This window comes from Thamnophis elegans, chromosome 3, assembly GCF_009769535.1.
Source record: "Thamnophis elegans isolate rThaEle1 chromosome 3, rThaEle1.pri, whole genome shotgun sequence".
Classification (NCBI taxonomy): Eukaryota; Metazoa; Chordata; class Lepidosauria; order Squamata; family Colubridae; genus Thamnophis; species Thamnophis elegans.
Window position 1 is genome coordinate 117,438,959 of NC_045543.1, and position 17,678 is coordinate 117,456,636.

General features: G+C 34.7%; 1 protein-coding gene across 5 annotated transcripts in view; it reads right to left on the minus strand.

Moving 5' to 3' along the window:
- The window catches only part of LOC116505485 (microtubule-associated serine/threonine-protein kinase 4-like), a 106,158-nt gene that overhangs the window by 51,143 nt on the left and 37,337 nt on the right, over positions 1 to 17,678 (minus strand). For 3 of the 5 annotated variants that reach the window (XM_032212732.1, XM_032212730.1, XM_032212733.1), the window contains 5 exons: positions 14,896 to 14,984; positions 5,113 to 5,182; positions 3,682 to 3,702; positions 2,671 to 2,749; positions 697 to 854 (listed from right to left, as the gene is read on the minus strand). In XM_032212732.1, coding sequence (XP_032068623.1) covers positions 697 to 854; positions 2,671 to 2,749; positions 3,682 to 3,702; positions 5,113 to 5,182; positions 14,896 to 14,984 — 417 coding nt within the window. The remainder of the gene's footprint in view (positions 1 to 696; positions 855 to 2,670; positions 2,750 to 3,681; positions 3,703 to 5,112; positions 5,183 to 14,895; positions 14,985 to 17,678) is intronic. The other 2 variants (XM_032212731.1, XM_032212734.1) reach the window with 1 other exon arrangement.

The following is a 17,678-nucleotide window of genomic DNA, read 5'->3' on the forward strand; positions in this document are numbered from 1 at the left end:
ATTCATCCAAAATCTATATACTTCCATTAAATTCTGATTAAAGTAATAGATGATACCAGAGAAATCTGATCAGGGTTCACTGCATGCTTGCATTAGATTGACTTGGTTATACTGACACACAAATTACAGTCCCCTGTTCAATTATATTGTTCTGCTATTCAATAAAATCAAAGTAGTGAACCACAAACATGAGTAGAATAGTTTTTGCCTGCAAAACTTCTATTCCATACACTGTATTCTACTAGTCATGAACACAGTGTTTTATTAAAAGTTATAAAGTATCCATACGTTTTTACAACAAAAATATACCTAGCATATGTTTTTTATTTAAATTTGGAGATTTAAAATTGCCATTCAATGTATGTTTATGATAAAGATATATTAAATAATTTTTTCTAATGCCCATTGGTAATCATGTTTCTAAAGAATATTAGACTAGAAATTCACCAGAATAAAAATTATGAATTTAACAATAAAAGTCAAGACTTCATACAAATACTGAAGAATTATACATTGAAAGTACCTTTTAGAGTCTATTTTCCTTTTTAAACAACAATATAAAAGAGGATAGATTAAATTTGTTTGGCATCTCAAAAACCAGTATAAGCATAATAATATATATAGTGTGTATGTGTGTATTTGGATCATTTTTCACAAGTTCTTATACATGTCATACTTCTGGAAAAATAAACCTACCTGAGGCTTCTGGATCGTGGCCTCATTTGAGTGGTCCTACATCTATTATCACTAGCAATACTTTCAGTAGCACAGAAATGTTTAGATAAAAAATGAAGTTCGTCTGGTGTTGGCTGATATGGTAACTGGTGTAACTTCTCTTGGGAAGAACAGGATGACTGCAATAAACATGTGAAATATTAATTTGTACCAATAGTCAAAATAAAAATCTGCTCTTCTCACTTCTTATCAACAAGATTAGAGTATAGAAAGAAGTTTCTTTTTACACGTAAATGTACAATGTTGCATTTCGAATATAATTTTCCATACCTACCAAAACATGTGCTAAATCAGAGCACTTGGGATTTAAAAGCACAAATTAGAATGTTTGCTTCCTGAAAAATTACTCATATTTATGGTTTTGTTTAAAATATAACATTAAAAAATTTAACTGTGAAAAATGCAGTTAATGAAAAATAAGTTTTCTCTTAATTACATGTTTACTATTTCATACATATTCTAGTGAAATACACTTTGCTCAATTTCAAATTGATAAGTATTTAGTGGAGAACAATCTCTTGAATGCTACATGATGTAAAATCTCTCTGGAAACCTCTTACCAAAGCAATTCATTGTAAGATTTTTCTGAAGTTTTAAAATAGCACAATTTGATAAAATAAATAACTTAAGAATGGAGGAATGCAATTAATTATAATTCCTTCTGTTTCTTTTGAATAGAGTTCATCATAAAAATAAATATTAATAAAGTTCAGTACTTAAAATAGTATTCCATAATACCTAGGAACCAAGCATATTTTCCAATGAATATGACACTTTATTTAAAAATGGGTTTATTTCAGGGAAAGTACCGGTAATTCAAATTTGTCAATGCAAAAATGATTACATAATGGTTAATGCAGCATTAAGTCTTAAATAGATAATAATAAAAGATTAGAGAAAATGTCATTCAATTCTCTACAGATCACTACAGACAGATCTTACCTCCCATAATTCAAGCACAATACTTTTTAGAGTAAATTATTTAAAGTATAATGGGTGAATTAAACTATCAGCTGTATATTTAAGTCACTTAAATCTCTGTCTCAATTACCAATGTGTTCACAAATTCTATTTAAGGTAATTGAAAATCTCACTATCATAGCCAGATTATGACCATTTAACAGTAAATGTTCCTTCCTGTATCATGATATTGATTGATTACAAGTTTTCAGGTTCATATTGTTCAATTATAAACCTTTTTGGATAGATTTGTTGAGGCTAGCCGCTAACCTACACTATCAACATAGAAACCACAGACTTCTTCAGCACTTCTGTTCTAATGGATAGAAAGCAAAGAAGCAGTTAATAGATAGCCGAGCTATCAGTACTTAAGTCATGATAAGTATTTAATTTAAATCAGACAAATTACATTGTATTTAATAATGTTTGCTAGAATTCCTATAAAAGAAAATAAAGAATAATGATACTGCCTAGTTTTGTGGTGGTCACTGAAATAAGTGGTAAAAATGTGCAAAAGTATTTTAAATTCAAATTGTTTGGAAAGCAAAATGCTGTGCTTTGACCTTGAAATATAGCTGTTCTGGTGCTATTCTGATCTTATTCAAAATGTTGGGTTAAAAATGGTTTGACCTTGGAATGTGCTGCACATTTCTAACATTCTAATATAGAAATTTACACGCCCAGTTATTGGATGTTCTAGCATCATCACTCAGTGTCTATCTATCTAGTAGAAAATATGACACAACCAATCTCTACAATCACACTTCTCAACAGGTTATTAAGTTTAAACTTCACAATATATATTCATATATCTATATCCATCCATCCATCCATCTATCCATCCATCTATAGAGAGAGAGACTGTGGTACAGAATCCATTCTTTACTTTTCAATACTACCCAAAACTTCACTGTTTTTTGAGACAGCGGAATCTGAACATATGTTACAGAAAGCAGCCAATATGAAATTACTTACTGAAACTGTTGAACTGGGAGTATTTGTACCATATCCAGAAGAAGGGAGAGATGCCAGTGACCAACGCCGTCCATCGGTCCTAAAGTGTATTTGAGTTTAGTCACAAAATACAACTGCAATTTTACCATGCCAAAATATTCAAATAGAGTTTATGCAATAATATGACCAAAAGGAAAATACAGCACTATAAGTAAGCCTTATTCAGTGCATTTCTTTAAAGCATGTGCAAGTGTTTGGAAACAAATGGAAGATTTCATCATTCTTATTAGCCAATTCAAAATGCTGACTAGGAAGAAAATAGAGATAACAAGTGGATAACCACCACAATCTACGCACTAAATATAACACATGTAGATTGACAGTTAAAGTGAATAAAGAATGATAATTGTTTTATTTGCAAAATGAAACAGAGATCATTATATTTTAGCAAAATATTGATCGTAGGGAACATTTTTTGATCTTTTAATACGCGTAATGAAATTTGAGACATAGAACTACCAACCTAGTTTCATTCCCAGTCACAGCCTAAATGTTTATCTAACACATACATAGCTGTTGCCTATGCTTTAAATTTCACTTCTACCAAGCAATGCTATTCTCAGACAAACATCAACAATGCATAAATAAGGAAACTCAACCAAGCTATGGTTTGTACAGCAAGTTACATGCATAATATGAATGATATAACTATAATATAAGAAATCTCTGCTCGACATTGCTCAGAATTCAGCATGCAGAAACACAGCTATATTTAGTCCCACATCTGAATGTAACACTTTATCTACCAAAGATAGGTGCCTAATCATATCAGACCAAACAGTTTAAATACACATACATGGAAAAGAAACACACCACACAAGCACGCCTTGTTTTCTCTCTATGAGGCAAAAGAAGCAGGGAGAAAACAGAATAGCTGCAGATTGTATCTGGACTTGCTGTGATGACCTATTCAGCCTTGCACAGACATGGCTGCAACAGTGAGCACAGCTTGTACAAGTAAGAGATAGTTACCTTTCATTTCGATGCCCGTGACTGCAAATGTAATTGTACCAAATATATTTAGAAAGAAACACAAAAGAACAACTTTTTAAGTATGGGTAAATTACACAGAATCTTCAAATATCTTAAACAAGTGGAATTAATTTCTACACTTAATTTCTCTAACAAAGAAAAACTGACTTCTAATGTTAACAATTTTTGATGTGCAAAGAGATCCTTAAGTGAATGATACAAATTTCTAATTCTTTCTGGTCATTTATAAAATTTATTCAAGTATCCTGTGAATGAAGTTTTTGATAATGCTATGGAGGTGATCTAGGGGAGACATGATAGCAATGTTCCAATATCTCAGGGGTTGCCACAAAGAAGAGGGAGTCAAACTATTCTCCAAAGCACCTGGGGGTAGAACAAGAAGCAAGGAAACTAATCAAGGAGAGAAGCAACTTAAAACTAAGGAGAAATTTCCTGACAGTTAGAACAATTAATCAGTGGAACCACTTGCCTCCAGAAGTTGTGAATGCTCCAACACTGGAAGTTTTTAAGTTGGACCATTTGACTGAAGTGGTATAGGGTTTCCTGCCTAGGCAGGGGATTGCACTAAAAGACCTTCCTTCCAACTCTGTTATTCTATATTCTAGTTTTGTTTTTCTCACATAATAAAGATGGGACAAATTGAATCAATTGATTGAATCAACTGAGTTCTGGCATCAGATAAGCATCAGTTGCTCCCCAATTATGTTGATTTTTAAGTATTTCAATAAAGAACACTATTAGAAGGGGAAAGGAGGTTATTCAACTATATATATATATATAGAGAGAGAGAGAGAGCAAGAATATAAATTATTTTAGCATCAAATCTCACTGTTATTTTTGTTTACATTCCAATCAGTATTATTCTATATGCATACTGGTTTTCTACTTATGGAATGGGTGAGATTAGACAACATTTTATAGAGAGAAAGTGGTGGGCTACCATAACAGAATTTGTGATAGAGCTTGTTGCAAATGATTATGTATCTTGTTGAAAAAGGAGAACATTTATAGCTTAGGGTTGAAATGAAGGGTCTTTGGTGCTCTCTGAGTTTGGTTGTTTCCTTACAAACGTTTCATTACCGAACTAGGTAACATTATCAGTGCTAGAAGGGATGCTCTCAATTTATATTCTAGTGGTTTGCCCTGTCACTGTTGGTAGGAGTGGTTGTGGATCGTCTTTGGTTGGAACAAAAAACTCAAAACACCTCCCCACTAGCAATCAACACCCAGATCAGCATAGATTAACATCAAGATTGACATCAGATCAAAAATCAATATCTAATAAGGAGTTTACTGTTATCTAAATAAGATAACAGTAAACAGCCCAACCATCAGCATTATCATTAAAGATACATATCAAAAATATTTTTCTGATAATAGAGCTGATGTTATAAGCATATATTTTCTTACCTTCGTGCAAAAGAGAAGTGGGCTGAGGCACTAGGAGAAAAATTTCTAGGGCTGTCTTGAGGACTGCTGCCTATTAAGAACAAGATAAATATGAAGTATCTTATGATAAAGTTCCATAAATCACGAGGTTCAACAAGAATCTGTAATAAATTTCAATTATTATTTCTCATTTAGATGCCTTCTTGCCCATCCCCCATACACACTTATATGAAACTGAGTTGTGCTCTAATTAAGGTACCTGGCAGGATATCTTATGTACTATCTCAAGGCATGTGAGTAAAGGTAGTCCTTAACTTACAACAGTTCACTTAGTAACCATTCAAAGTTACTATGGCAATGAAAAATGTGACTTATGATCATTTTTCACACTTATGACCATTGCACCATCCCAATGGTCACATGATTTACATTTGGATACTTGACAAGTGACTCACATTTATGGCGGTTGCAGTGTCCAGGGATCATGTGTTCACCTTTTGGAACTTTCCAACAAGCAAAGTCAATGGGGAAGCCAGCTTCACTTAACAACCATGTCACTAATTTAACAACTGCAGTGATTCACTTAACAAATATGGAAAGAAAAGTTGTAAAAGGAGGCAAAACTCACTTAACAAAATAAATTTTGGGCTCAGTTGTGTTTGTAAGTTGAGGACTACCTGTAGTAATAATTTGGTGCTAAATCTCTCACTTTTCTTCCAGACAAACGTAATATTTTTTTTCTATTTGGACCAATATTAAATAAATGCACATGAAAAAGCAGCTAAGACAGTGATGAATAATCTTTTTTTTTCTTTTCCAGGACCTTATTTCTTCAGGGAACCATATGCTTGTTGGGCTGAAGAAACAAGTCAGTGGAGCCAAACTTAAAATGGATGGATGCCCACATTTTTTTCCCTCAAATGCCCTTTTTTTCTTCAGCAGAAAGTAAAGTTTCTGTACTTTAGTATATAAAAACCATATTTTCTATATACTAAAATATATTTAAGTATATATTTAGACCAAAACAGAGTATTAAAATACAATCAATTACAGTAATATTTAATATATTACTTCTCTTTTTAAACCAATGACCCAAACTAGGTCATGTATACCAATTTGCGTCATTTGTGTTATTAAAACATTAAACATATAACACAAATTACATAACCTGTGGTGCTTTATTTTATTTCCATAACATCATCTTTATTTACAAGTAAAGTAACATGGGCTTCACATATTTTATTGATTAGGTTATTACATATTTCTGTTCTACATCGTACTTATTTTTTAAAAAGTGTTTCTACTATAAGCACATTTTTAAAATCAGATGGAACATTACTCCTAAATCTAGAAAAACCAGGCCATGTAGAGATGATTTGGAATGAAATAAAGATATGATTCCTCATTGTGAAGAAGGCATTTCCTTTGGCTTTGTTACTATTCTTACATAGCAATAGCAATAGTTCTTAGGCTTATATACTGCTTCATAGTGCTTTACAGCACTCTCTAAGGGTCACAACGAAGTGTGGATCCTCATTTTACCGACTTCGGAAGGATGACAGCTGACTCAACTTGAACTGGTCAGGATCAAACTCCTGGCAGTTGGCAGTCAGCCTGCAATACTGCATTCTAACCACTGAGCCACCATGACATAAAACCACGCAATTTGCTGCTAAACACTGGGAATGCTTGGCACACAGTGGCTGATATCCACTTCTTCCTCTACCCTCAACATGTATAACTGGAACATGTGGATTTTCTGTGGGCAAAATATATAGGTGACAAAACAAAACAAAATTGAACTTTTTATAAGCGGCGCTGCCTGTCAGAAAATGAATTAGTATCTTTATAAAATTCTTTGATAAGCCTTTATTGTGTTTCACAAAAATATATCAAGCCACTTTAGTGAATACAGTTGAGTTACTGCATATAGGACTTGCATTTTTCAACCTGTTTCAGTATTTTTTTTTAACTTAGTAAATTATTAACAAAGTGTATCGTTTAAAATATGAAGACATATCCGATATTCATTGATTAATTACTTACCATAAAATGTTCTACCAATTTAATTATGATTGTATAACATAAAATATCCTACAAATGAAAATGAATTATGGTGTATATAACATGTTATTATTTATTTAGCATATAGTGTTTGTACATTGAGAGCCAGGGAGTCTACAATGTTATTATAAGTAGTTTGGCTGCTTGTTTGTTTAGTTCTCACTCGCGTGCTATTCAGGGACCACAGCAGGGGGGCAAATTAGCTCCACACAAAGGGTAGATAACGACACTTAGCGGTTATCAGTGTTATCCAAGACTTTCTACACCAATTTTGCCTCGCATTCAGGCAGGTCCAGTGCCAGTTGGTTCTTGCTATCGCACAAAATGACATTAGCTTCCACCGGAGTGGTACCTTTCTATTTACTTGTATTTTTACATGCTTTCAAATTGCTAGGTTAGCAGAAGCTGAGGCAAGTGATGGGAGCTCATTCCATCATGCAGTGCTAGGGCTTGAACTGCTGGAATATAGAGAGCTGGCCTTTTAGGCTGGCAAATCCAGCATCTTTAAGCCACTGAACCATTGTATGTATCTCTTTTGTATAATAGGTTAATCCGTACCTTGATTTAAGGGAATATAATTTTTTTAGCCTGACTGGCCAAATTAAACTATTTCTGGTTTACATATTTAAACTGCTTCTTCTAATCTAGAATATAAATCTGCTAAAATGAAAGACTGCATATTTATGATTCTGAAAAGACTTGCACGTCCTATTAGCTTCTCCCAATTTAAATAGAATAGCTACATGATTTACATCATAGAACAAGGTCCCTTACTTAAAAGGTTGTCTAATGAAAGGTTGCCAGTTTTAAAGATACAAAAGAATATTGAATAGGGACACTGAAATTTGTTATTTCTTAATGGGCATTCCGGCTGGAGAATCATTTATAAGTAGCCAGATCTTTAAAATATTGTTAGACTCATGTCATATTTTTACCTTCTGTTGTTTTTGGCTGCTTAATTTTTTTTAATTGAAAATATTTTCAAACAGTTTACCCTTCTAGCTCTTTACCTGGTTCTTAACTAATTCCTTCCCAAAGGTTTGTTTTCTTCCAAAATAAAGCAGTAGTCTGGATTACTACTCTATTGCAGTTCATATTTTATTAAGGATATCTATTATGTTGATGAGGTGGTTTTTTTTCTTAAAAAACTCCTCTGTTCTTGAGGAAATTCTGATCTAAATGAAAACAACGAGGAAGCACTGAAACTGTTTTACAACATGAATTATGTAAACAAATTAATCAGGCAAGGAAGAGACAGTATTGTCAGGGGAAATCAATGTAACACACAGCCCTATTTGTATCTTTGCCTACTTGGGAGATGAGAGGAGCAGCAATTCTTCATTCCTGAGTTTCAAATGCTATTTCTTGTTTCTTTCTTTCTTTTAAAAGCCAAAAAAACTAATAGTGAGGTGAAAATTAACTGTGTTTGGCACTTTTTATTGGAGTAAATGTCTTACTTGTTTCATGAGAGTTTGGGAAAAATGGAGTGCTGACCAGCAGGGCCACAATTTCAACATGGGGAATGGAAAAAATGAAAGGAAAGAGGATGATGGAAATGCTTTACATCCAACTGTTTCAAAGTAATATATTTTTAATGGTACTCTTTATCTATTATGTATTTTAGTTAATTGTTTCTTTTCTTTTTCACTGTTCCATACCTACCTCGCCCTTTTTAGGGGCTTAATTTATTCTGGCTGCAAAGAATCTTCTTGTTGGACAAACTTTTATACAAGATTTTTAAAAAGGATTTTTGTCTATGCGTGTAATATTTAATTGTGTGGCAATTGAGGAAAAAATATTAAAATTAGAGCCCTAGCTTTATAACTCACAAATTTTCTCTCAGTATTTGTTCACCCTAAATCCTATTGTTCCAGAGCTTGTTGCTTTCAAAGATTTCAAAAGGGTCATGTAGTTTGCAACTACGGTTGACTACTATTTAAACCTAATCAATGGGGTCAGACATTATATACTTTATTAACACAGGTTATTCATAGAGACATTGATATGACAGTAGATAATCATTATTTAGTGAATCAGTCTGATATAGTAGTTAAGGCAACAGGCTAAACACTTTAAAATGTTGGGTTCGGGTCCCATCTTAAGTGCTAAGCCAGATGGGTGCTTTGACCTAGTTATTCTTTCCTCTCATTCTTTGACCCTTTTGTATGACAACCAAATCTTGTCAGCCACTCCCCCAGGAGTCCAAACTAATTCAAAGGCAGACACACATAAAGACACATACAAATATTTAAAATAGTAATGAATCTGAACTTGATATATTATATGGGGAATATCACTGCACATTTTAGATTTCTAGATTTTCTAGATTTTATTAACATTTGTAGGCCGCCCTTTTCCCTGAGGGGACTCAGGGCGGCTCACATAAAATCAGGGAAGGGGAAATGCAGACAATAACAAAGACACATATAATAAAACAGTAACCAACATGCAGTCATCATTCGGGAGGGGCAACTATCTTCATCCCCAGGCCTGACGGGCTAGCCAGTTCTTCAAGGCTGTGCGGAAGGCCTGGACGGTGGTGAGGGTACGAATCTCCACGGGGAGTTCGTTCCAAAGGGTCGGGGCGACTACTGAGAAGGCCCTCCTCCTTGTAGTTGCCAGCCGACACTGGCTGGCCGATGGAATACGGAGGAGGCCCAATCTGTGTGATCTTATTGGTCGCAGGGAGGTGATTGGCAGAAGGCGGTCTCTCAAGTATCCAGATCCACTACCATGTAGGGCTTTATGGGTGATTAACAGCACCTTGAAGCGCATCCGGAAATCAACAGGTAGCCAGCGCAGCTCGCGGAGGATAGGTGTAATGTGGGTGAACCGCGGTGCACCCACAATCGCTCGCGCGGCTGCGTTCTGTACCAGCTGAAGACGCCGGATGCTCTTCAAGGGCAGCCCCATGTAGAGCACATTGCAGTATTCCAGCCTAGAGGTCACGAGGGCCCGAGTGACTGTTGTGAGTGCCTCCCGATTCAGGTAGGGTCGCAACTGGCGCACCAGGCGAACCTGGGCGAATGCCCCCCTAGCCACAGTCGTCAAATGGTGGTCGAACGATAGCTGTGGATCTAGGAGGACTCCCAAGTTGCGGACCCTCTCTGAGGGGTATAGAGTTTGACCCCCCAGCCTGAGAGATGGAATATTGGTGGAATCCCTGGGAGGGAAACACAACAGCCACTCGGTCTTTTCTGGGTTGAGCACAAGCTTGTTAGCCCTCATCCAGTCCATAACCGCCTCCAGGCCCCGGTTCATCACGTCTGCCGCTTCATTGAGTTGGCACGGGGCGGACAGATACAGTTGAGTATCGTCCGCATATTGATGGTATCTGATCCCGTGCCTGCGGATGATCTCTCCCAGCGGTTTCATGTAGATGTTGAATAGTAGGGGGGATAAGACCGAACCCTGAGGCACCCCATATGTTAGGGGCCTAGGGGACGATCTCTGCCCCCCCACTAACACCGACTGCGACCTGTCTGAGAGGTAGGAAGAGAACCACCGCAGCACGGTGCCTCCCACTCCCACCCCTCGCAGTCGTCGCAGAAGGATACCATGGTCGATGGTATCGAAAGCCGCACAGCTATTCTTGAAATAGTTTTTTTAAAAAAATCCTGAAAACTTAGTTGCTATTGCAGCATGTGTATTATTTGATGTAATAAGGAATTTTATAACTTTTTATAACTTTTGTAACTTTTCAAAATATATGTTTTAAGGTTTGGCTCATCTGGACAGCAAAGTAACTTTTTAAGGCCCAATATTTGCTTGCAAAAATATTCTGATTGCTTTTAATTGCCCCAGAAGGTAAAGAATATTTAAATACAAAAATAATAACTTTTTATATGAAGGCATATTTTTGTTTCCAAGTGAGCAAAATACTAACCTTTCACTAAAAAGTCTTGTGGAAGCAGCAGTTGATTTGTTTTAATAAAATCTGTCACTTTCAATCTGTAATTTGTCTCTCTGGGCCCACCAAAGACGGGAAATTTGAAAGTACAAAAATGCAGATGGCCATTGGTAAAATACTTGAAATTGTTTTTTATTATTACATACTGATCTGCTTTTAAATGTAAGCAGGTGTACATAACCATCCCGGTGTACATGGATATGAAGTACTGCGTGAGTTTTCATTTCCTTATATTGGTAGCACTTAAATAATTGATTTGGCTCGTAGGAATGGGCTATTTTCCTAGGTCTGGAATGAAGTTTTGTGCACCTATGAAATTCTCAGCTCAGGCCATTGAATATTAAAGAAATAGTATTAGTGTCTTAAAGGAGTTTGTTTAACCAAAATATTTTTTTCACTAGAAGAAAATAGGAAGGCATTAGAAAAGAAAATAATTTTTATGGCTAAAAATTGAATCTGTTTTTATAATATTCAATGAGTTAACTGAAAATAGACCACATTGAAAACTACATGTATATTGGTTAAATGTTAGCATTTACTACGTTAAAAACAATAATTTGTGTCTTATCACAGCATATCATTTATCTGTAGAATTCATCACCTAAAGATAATATGATGGCCACTAATGTGGAAGGATGTAATTCATCATCTAAAGACAATTGATGTCACTGAAGTGGGACGGAATAGTTTCATAGGAGATACTGAACTTCTCTTAGAAGAGCTCTCATATTACAGAACTACAGAGATTCTCAATGAAATATGGATAGTAGTGCTTAAAAGTTTGTGAAATCTTCAGAATTTTCAATATTTCTCTGTAAACATGACCTAAAATATGATCTGTTCTCCACACAAGTCCTAAAATTAGATAAAGAGATCAAACAAATCAATCAAAAACATTATAGTTCTTTATTGATTTATTGAGGAAAATGATTCAGCTCCATATCTGTCTATGAAAAAATATATGAATCTCCAGGATTATTATCAGTTTGTTTGTTGACAAAATTATACTCTGATGTTTCAATCAATGGGCTGACAATCAGATTCAATGGAGACAGAAATTCTTTGACATCTCTTGTAATTTACTCAGTCAGAAAAAATAGTAAAAGTGTTAATGAGAAAGAAATAACTAAAAGGGAGTCTGCTAAAGAATATTTTTCTGCTTTGCCTCTCAATGATGGACACCTGAAAGAGAAATATAGATCTTGAATATCATATTTGTCTATGTATATTTGTCCTTTTATATTTACTTTTCTTCTTATGGGACAGCCATCTGACTAACCTGGGTAACTTTTAGATGTGATGACTTTGCTTCCCAGAATTTTTAATTCTCTATTTCACAGGGAATTCAAATTCTGCCCAAGCACTCTCTGTCTCTTGCCCTGGACAATAAGAATGGTGGGCATACCAATAACTGCTGCAGGTCTTTCTAGACCCTTTCAACATGTACAAGCTATGCAACAAATGGAAACAGAACTGGTAAATTGAAAAAGGAATCTGATCTTTGGAGTGCAAAATAGGGAAATTAGTGAGGATGGCAGGCAACAAAGTGCCTTGGAGTGAAAACTTCAGAAAACATATCAACCATATTTTATTTCTAAAGCACAACCATAAGCATGGTTGGCAGAAGCTTGTTCCTGTTGCTTGGGCAAGGATGGCATTCTATCATCCTTTGCATTGCAAGGTGTTCTCTGGGCCTGGACAAGTTGGGCAGATTTGATGACAGATGTCATCGCCACATACTTTTTCATCATCCTTTCCCAAAGTGGCAAGTCTCTTGCACTCTTACTAAGGGCTGCAGAATACAAAGAGTCTCTGAGCAACTTTAGTCTTATCTTACCCAATCTGCTGTGTCTCTTTAAAGTTAAGGTGAGTACAAGGAAATTATCAGGAAAGAACAAGGTAGGCAAAGCAAGGTAAGGCATGGAATATGACATGGGAGGGCCAGCAAACAGTCAGCAAGCAGGCAGCAAAGAGGCAAAGGCATCTCTGGAACAAGGTAGCTGGAGCTGGTACATCACATAGTCAGCTGGGCACTATATGTTGTAACAATGATTGAACTTCGAAGTTGAGTATAATGGTTCTACCTGTTGAAGATGCCACTCAAATATATGATGGGGAATACACAGAGGATCTTTAATGTTAATTTCAGTTTTTTAACTGAATAGACGAAAAAGTTATTTCAATTGCAATTAAGATACTTTGTGCAAAAGCTGTGACCGAGCTTCTAATAAGATGGATCTATGGTGTCTGAAAATTCTGGTCCCTAGAAAGAGGTCAATTATTTTTATGTATTATGTATTTTATATGTATTTGTAGCTCATGCTACAAAGTATCCTACTATACATTTTGATTAAGGCACAGGTTTGGATGCATATTTTCTATTATTGGTTTAAGTCATTCTATTTAGTTTAAGTCATTGTATATCCTTTTAAATACTTAAATTAGTTTTTTTCATACAGTTCAAGAATCTTAGTTCTTCAAGATATTAATTATGTATTACTTTATTAAAATAATAATCAAGTTCATGAATTCATGGAATTTTATAAACCCAATTCAGCACAAAGGAGGAAAAGGATAAGGAGTATTGATTATTTAAAATATTGGAGCAAGGTGCCATTTAATCATTACATCCCTGCCTCCCCACCCCCACCCCCCACCATGATTTGAATGGCCTCCACCCTACTGGCACTTCCAATGTTGCTCTTTGTCCAAACCTTTGGCAAGGATGATTAATGCTCCCTTTCTTTGTTTCTATCTAGGTTTGTTTTCTTGGTTTTTTCTGTTTGTGCTCTTGCTGTGTTGTCACTTTTGTTGTTAAAAACATTTTAAAACTGCCGAGAGCCATTGGGAGTCATTAACATTTAATAACTTAAATTAATTATTATTAATTTGAATCAGAAGAGGGTCTTTACAATGGCATATTTTAATGCTTCCTCCTCTACCTTATAGTCAGAAAGGCATTTTGAGATTCTATTCCTGAAAGATATTCACTAACGTGGATTGGAGGACATTAAGAAGTAGCATGCATACTTTTACCTTTCTAGAAAACTTCTTTTGGTTAGATTTTTAAATCCTCTTTTTATTATTTTTCATAAAATAATAATAAAGCAACTTCAGGCTCCTCTGTCTCTTGTCTGATTGTTTCCTAAGCAGCAGCCCTTTCCCTCCTCCCCCAAGGGTCATCCACACATTCCATTGCCCTAATTCTCCATCCTCTTCCTATTTTTTACCACCTCCAAAACTCTATGAAGTGAGCTAAGCTGAAAGAGAGCGATTGGCCCAGATTTACCCAACTTTTTACCAAAAATTTATTTGTACTTTCTTTTAGTTTATTTGTATCTACCAAAAATGAATGCAGCAAAGTCCTATTTATAAACCTATGCCATCTACAATTAATGTCAACTGCAATTGTTTTGCCTTGAGTTACAGTTCCAAATCTATTTTATGTCAGTTCTGCAAATGTTTTTATTTTGTACTGCGCCTGACCAATAATAGTAACCAATTTACTTTAAAAGGAGTAACGAAAGTCAGTTGTTCAAATTGTACAGAGAAATCAACTAGTGATGCAATTATCAGTTTAGTATGTTGCATAATGCATTAATTATAGTATTTACATTTTTCACTCCTATTTTATCAATGACTTTTGCTGTGGTTATAAGCAAGAATTATTCAAATAGATATATCAAATTCATTGCAATAAATATTAAAACCTATATTTCATATTATTAAATTCAACATTAAAACATATCACATACTAAAAATTTATACAACATTTCAAACAGGAAAATTTGAAAATACTAAAATAGATTTTAAAAGAACAACGGTATTACCTGCGTGAGCAGAAAGTGGTGAATGAGGCCGAGGCATAGCTGAAGATTGTCCATTACAGATCAAACTTTTTCTATTACTTGTCCGGCAACTATAAGAAGAGAGTACTTAGTTATTAAATGATAATGTGCTATAAATCATTAGTTAATATTTAAATAACTCAAAATACATAGCACCTGTGTACACAATACATTTACATCCTGAAAAGGAAAGAATAAATCCTAAAGTTATCCTATACATGAAATGGCCAAGCAAGGTATATCCTATATATCAGGAAAAAATATACTAAGATTAATTAAGCCACATTTAATACAAGCATTATCCGGCAAACATATTCACCTTCCACTTTCCTCTTCAAGGTTACAAATGCAAGTTTACTTGATATAGAGCAAAGGTAAAGGAAAGAGGTAAGGGAGCGAAGGTAAGGGGAAAAGACCAGAAAAAATGATTGTGAAAAAATATCATTAATACAATGTAATTGTGCCTATATAGATTTATTTATGCCAAACAGAGGAATGATTGATCTGTTTTATGATATACCAATTAAAAATCTAATTATTGAGGCAAATTTCACATCTGTGCTTGTAAATAGATGTGGCATATACTACAAAGATAAATGTTTTCCTTTGCTCATATGCTTTGCATCTCAAATATTGCCAATTACTATTTTTCCCAATTAGAGATGACAGGAATATTGGAGTTATATTTCATAATAGAAAGGATTCTTTGCAGATTTTTAGCAAGATTTATAAATTTTGAAATTCTAGGCAATGGTGGTTACGTGATCACCATTTGTGACCTGCCCTGCTACCTTACCATAAGCAATGGGGAAGTCAGCAAGAGACCGCAAGTTGCTCCAGTCAATCAGTGCCACTGCTTTTTTTCTGAGAAGCCCCCAGCAGGGCAAGTATAAGCCCCAACTGCATTCGTGCCATCCACCCTCAGGCCCACCTCTGCACAAATCACATCACAGCATTCACTCATTCACTCTTGCTACAGCATACTAGTCCATAATCTTTTAAGCAAGAATTTACCTCTTTAAATTATGAGTGTAGCTTGACATGAATTATTAAGGAGTTACAATTTATTCAAGGCTTCTGAAGGAGTTACTGGTTATTCAAGACTCCTGAATACATGTCTTATTGCATACTCAATTCCTTTTATATCTGTAAATCATTTTACAAGTTAATAGTGACCCAAGATTATGAATCTTGTTTACATTTCTATTAAATTATGTTGCTATTGTTTCCGATGCGCAATACTATATGGTTTGGCTGCCTGCAACCTGGCAATTCAAATCCTACCAGCTCAAGGTTGACCCAGCCTTCCAAGGTGGATAAAATGAGGACCCAAATTGTTGGGGGCAATATGCTGACTCTATAAACCACTTAGAGAGGCATATAAGTATATGTAGGCATATAAGTTCATGTAAAGCAGCATATAAGTCTAAGTGCTATTGCTATTCACTATTCACAAACATCATGGCATATAAATGCTGGTGTCTCTTTAACAGAATAGAATAAAATAGAATTCTTTATTGGCCAAGTGTGATTGGACATACAAGGAATTGTCTTTGGCATATATACTCTCAGTGTACATAAATAAAAATAAAATAGAATACATTCATCAATGTATTTTAATTTTAATAAATTTGTTTCACAGGTCTCAGTCAGATTCCCACAACACCTGTTGTTCACTAGGTATGAACTAATTTGGCTTCAAATGTTTCTATTATTTCATTTTGATCAAATCAAAGGAATCAATCAATCAAATCACTTCCACTTTCTTTTCTCTACTTCTTTAAGTTTATTCTAGATTGACAAGAAGACCAGAGGAAAACCTCTACCAATCTGCTAAATGACTTTTGTTCTGCTTTTTTCCCTTCATTCACTCTAATACTTTAACTAAACAATGAATCTGACTCTTCAATTGTCACATATTAAGCATCTAACAGACTGCCAGATTCTGTTGTTTCATTATTTTTAAATCCTCCCAAATAAAATGATTATATATTTCTAACCTGTTGGTGCAAAACCTGTAGCGTTAAATACGAAGATTCTTTATTATAAATATATAACTGTGAAGTCTTATAGCAAAAGTGCTTTTCTTCTGCAGGAAAACATTTTAAGCATTGCAGGACAAGGGTTAGAATATCAAATAACTGCTCAAGAATAGATTACTTTTGATTTAAAATTGTTGTCTGCATTCAGAAAAAAAATACCACTTTATAATAGCCATACTTACTAAATGCAGCATTTTCTGGTAAGTTACCTTAAGTTTGATACGTTCTTAGCTACTTAACAGTCATACACACACACACACTCACAGGTATGTATATATAACATAAATAAATATTAACATGCAAACATATTTCAAAGTTATACTCCTAACTGCAGCTTTCATGATAAGCAATCAACAGCATCAATAATGATACCCAATAATGCGATCCATTAAGGTTCTTTTACTCTGTATACAGGAGTAAATTACTAGCAATAAAGGTTAATTGCTAAAAGGAGCATGAATGGAAGATGTGCTGACAGCAATTACTCCTTATCATGGTTTTCACATGAAATTTGGCGTCTGCTTTAATCGTGTATAATTATTTCACTTTAACATCCTTAATTATTAATATTTGCACTTGTAATGAAGATGGATACAAGCTTTAAAATACTATGGCAGCACCTTTAGGAGCATGTGCTGACGATTGCACTCTGCTGTAATGTAGCCCATAATTTAGTTGCCATCTGGATGAGCAGGAGATGAAGCTTAGAAAGAATATGAACCA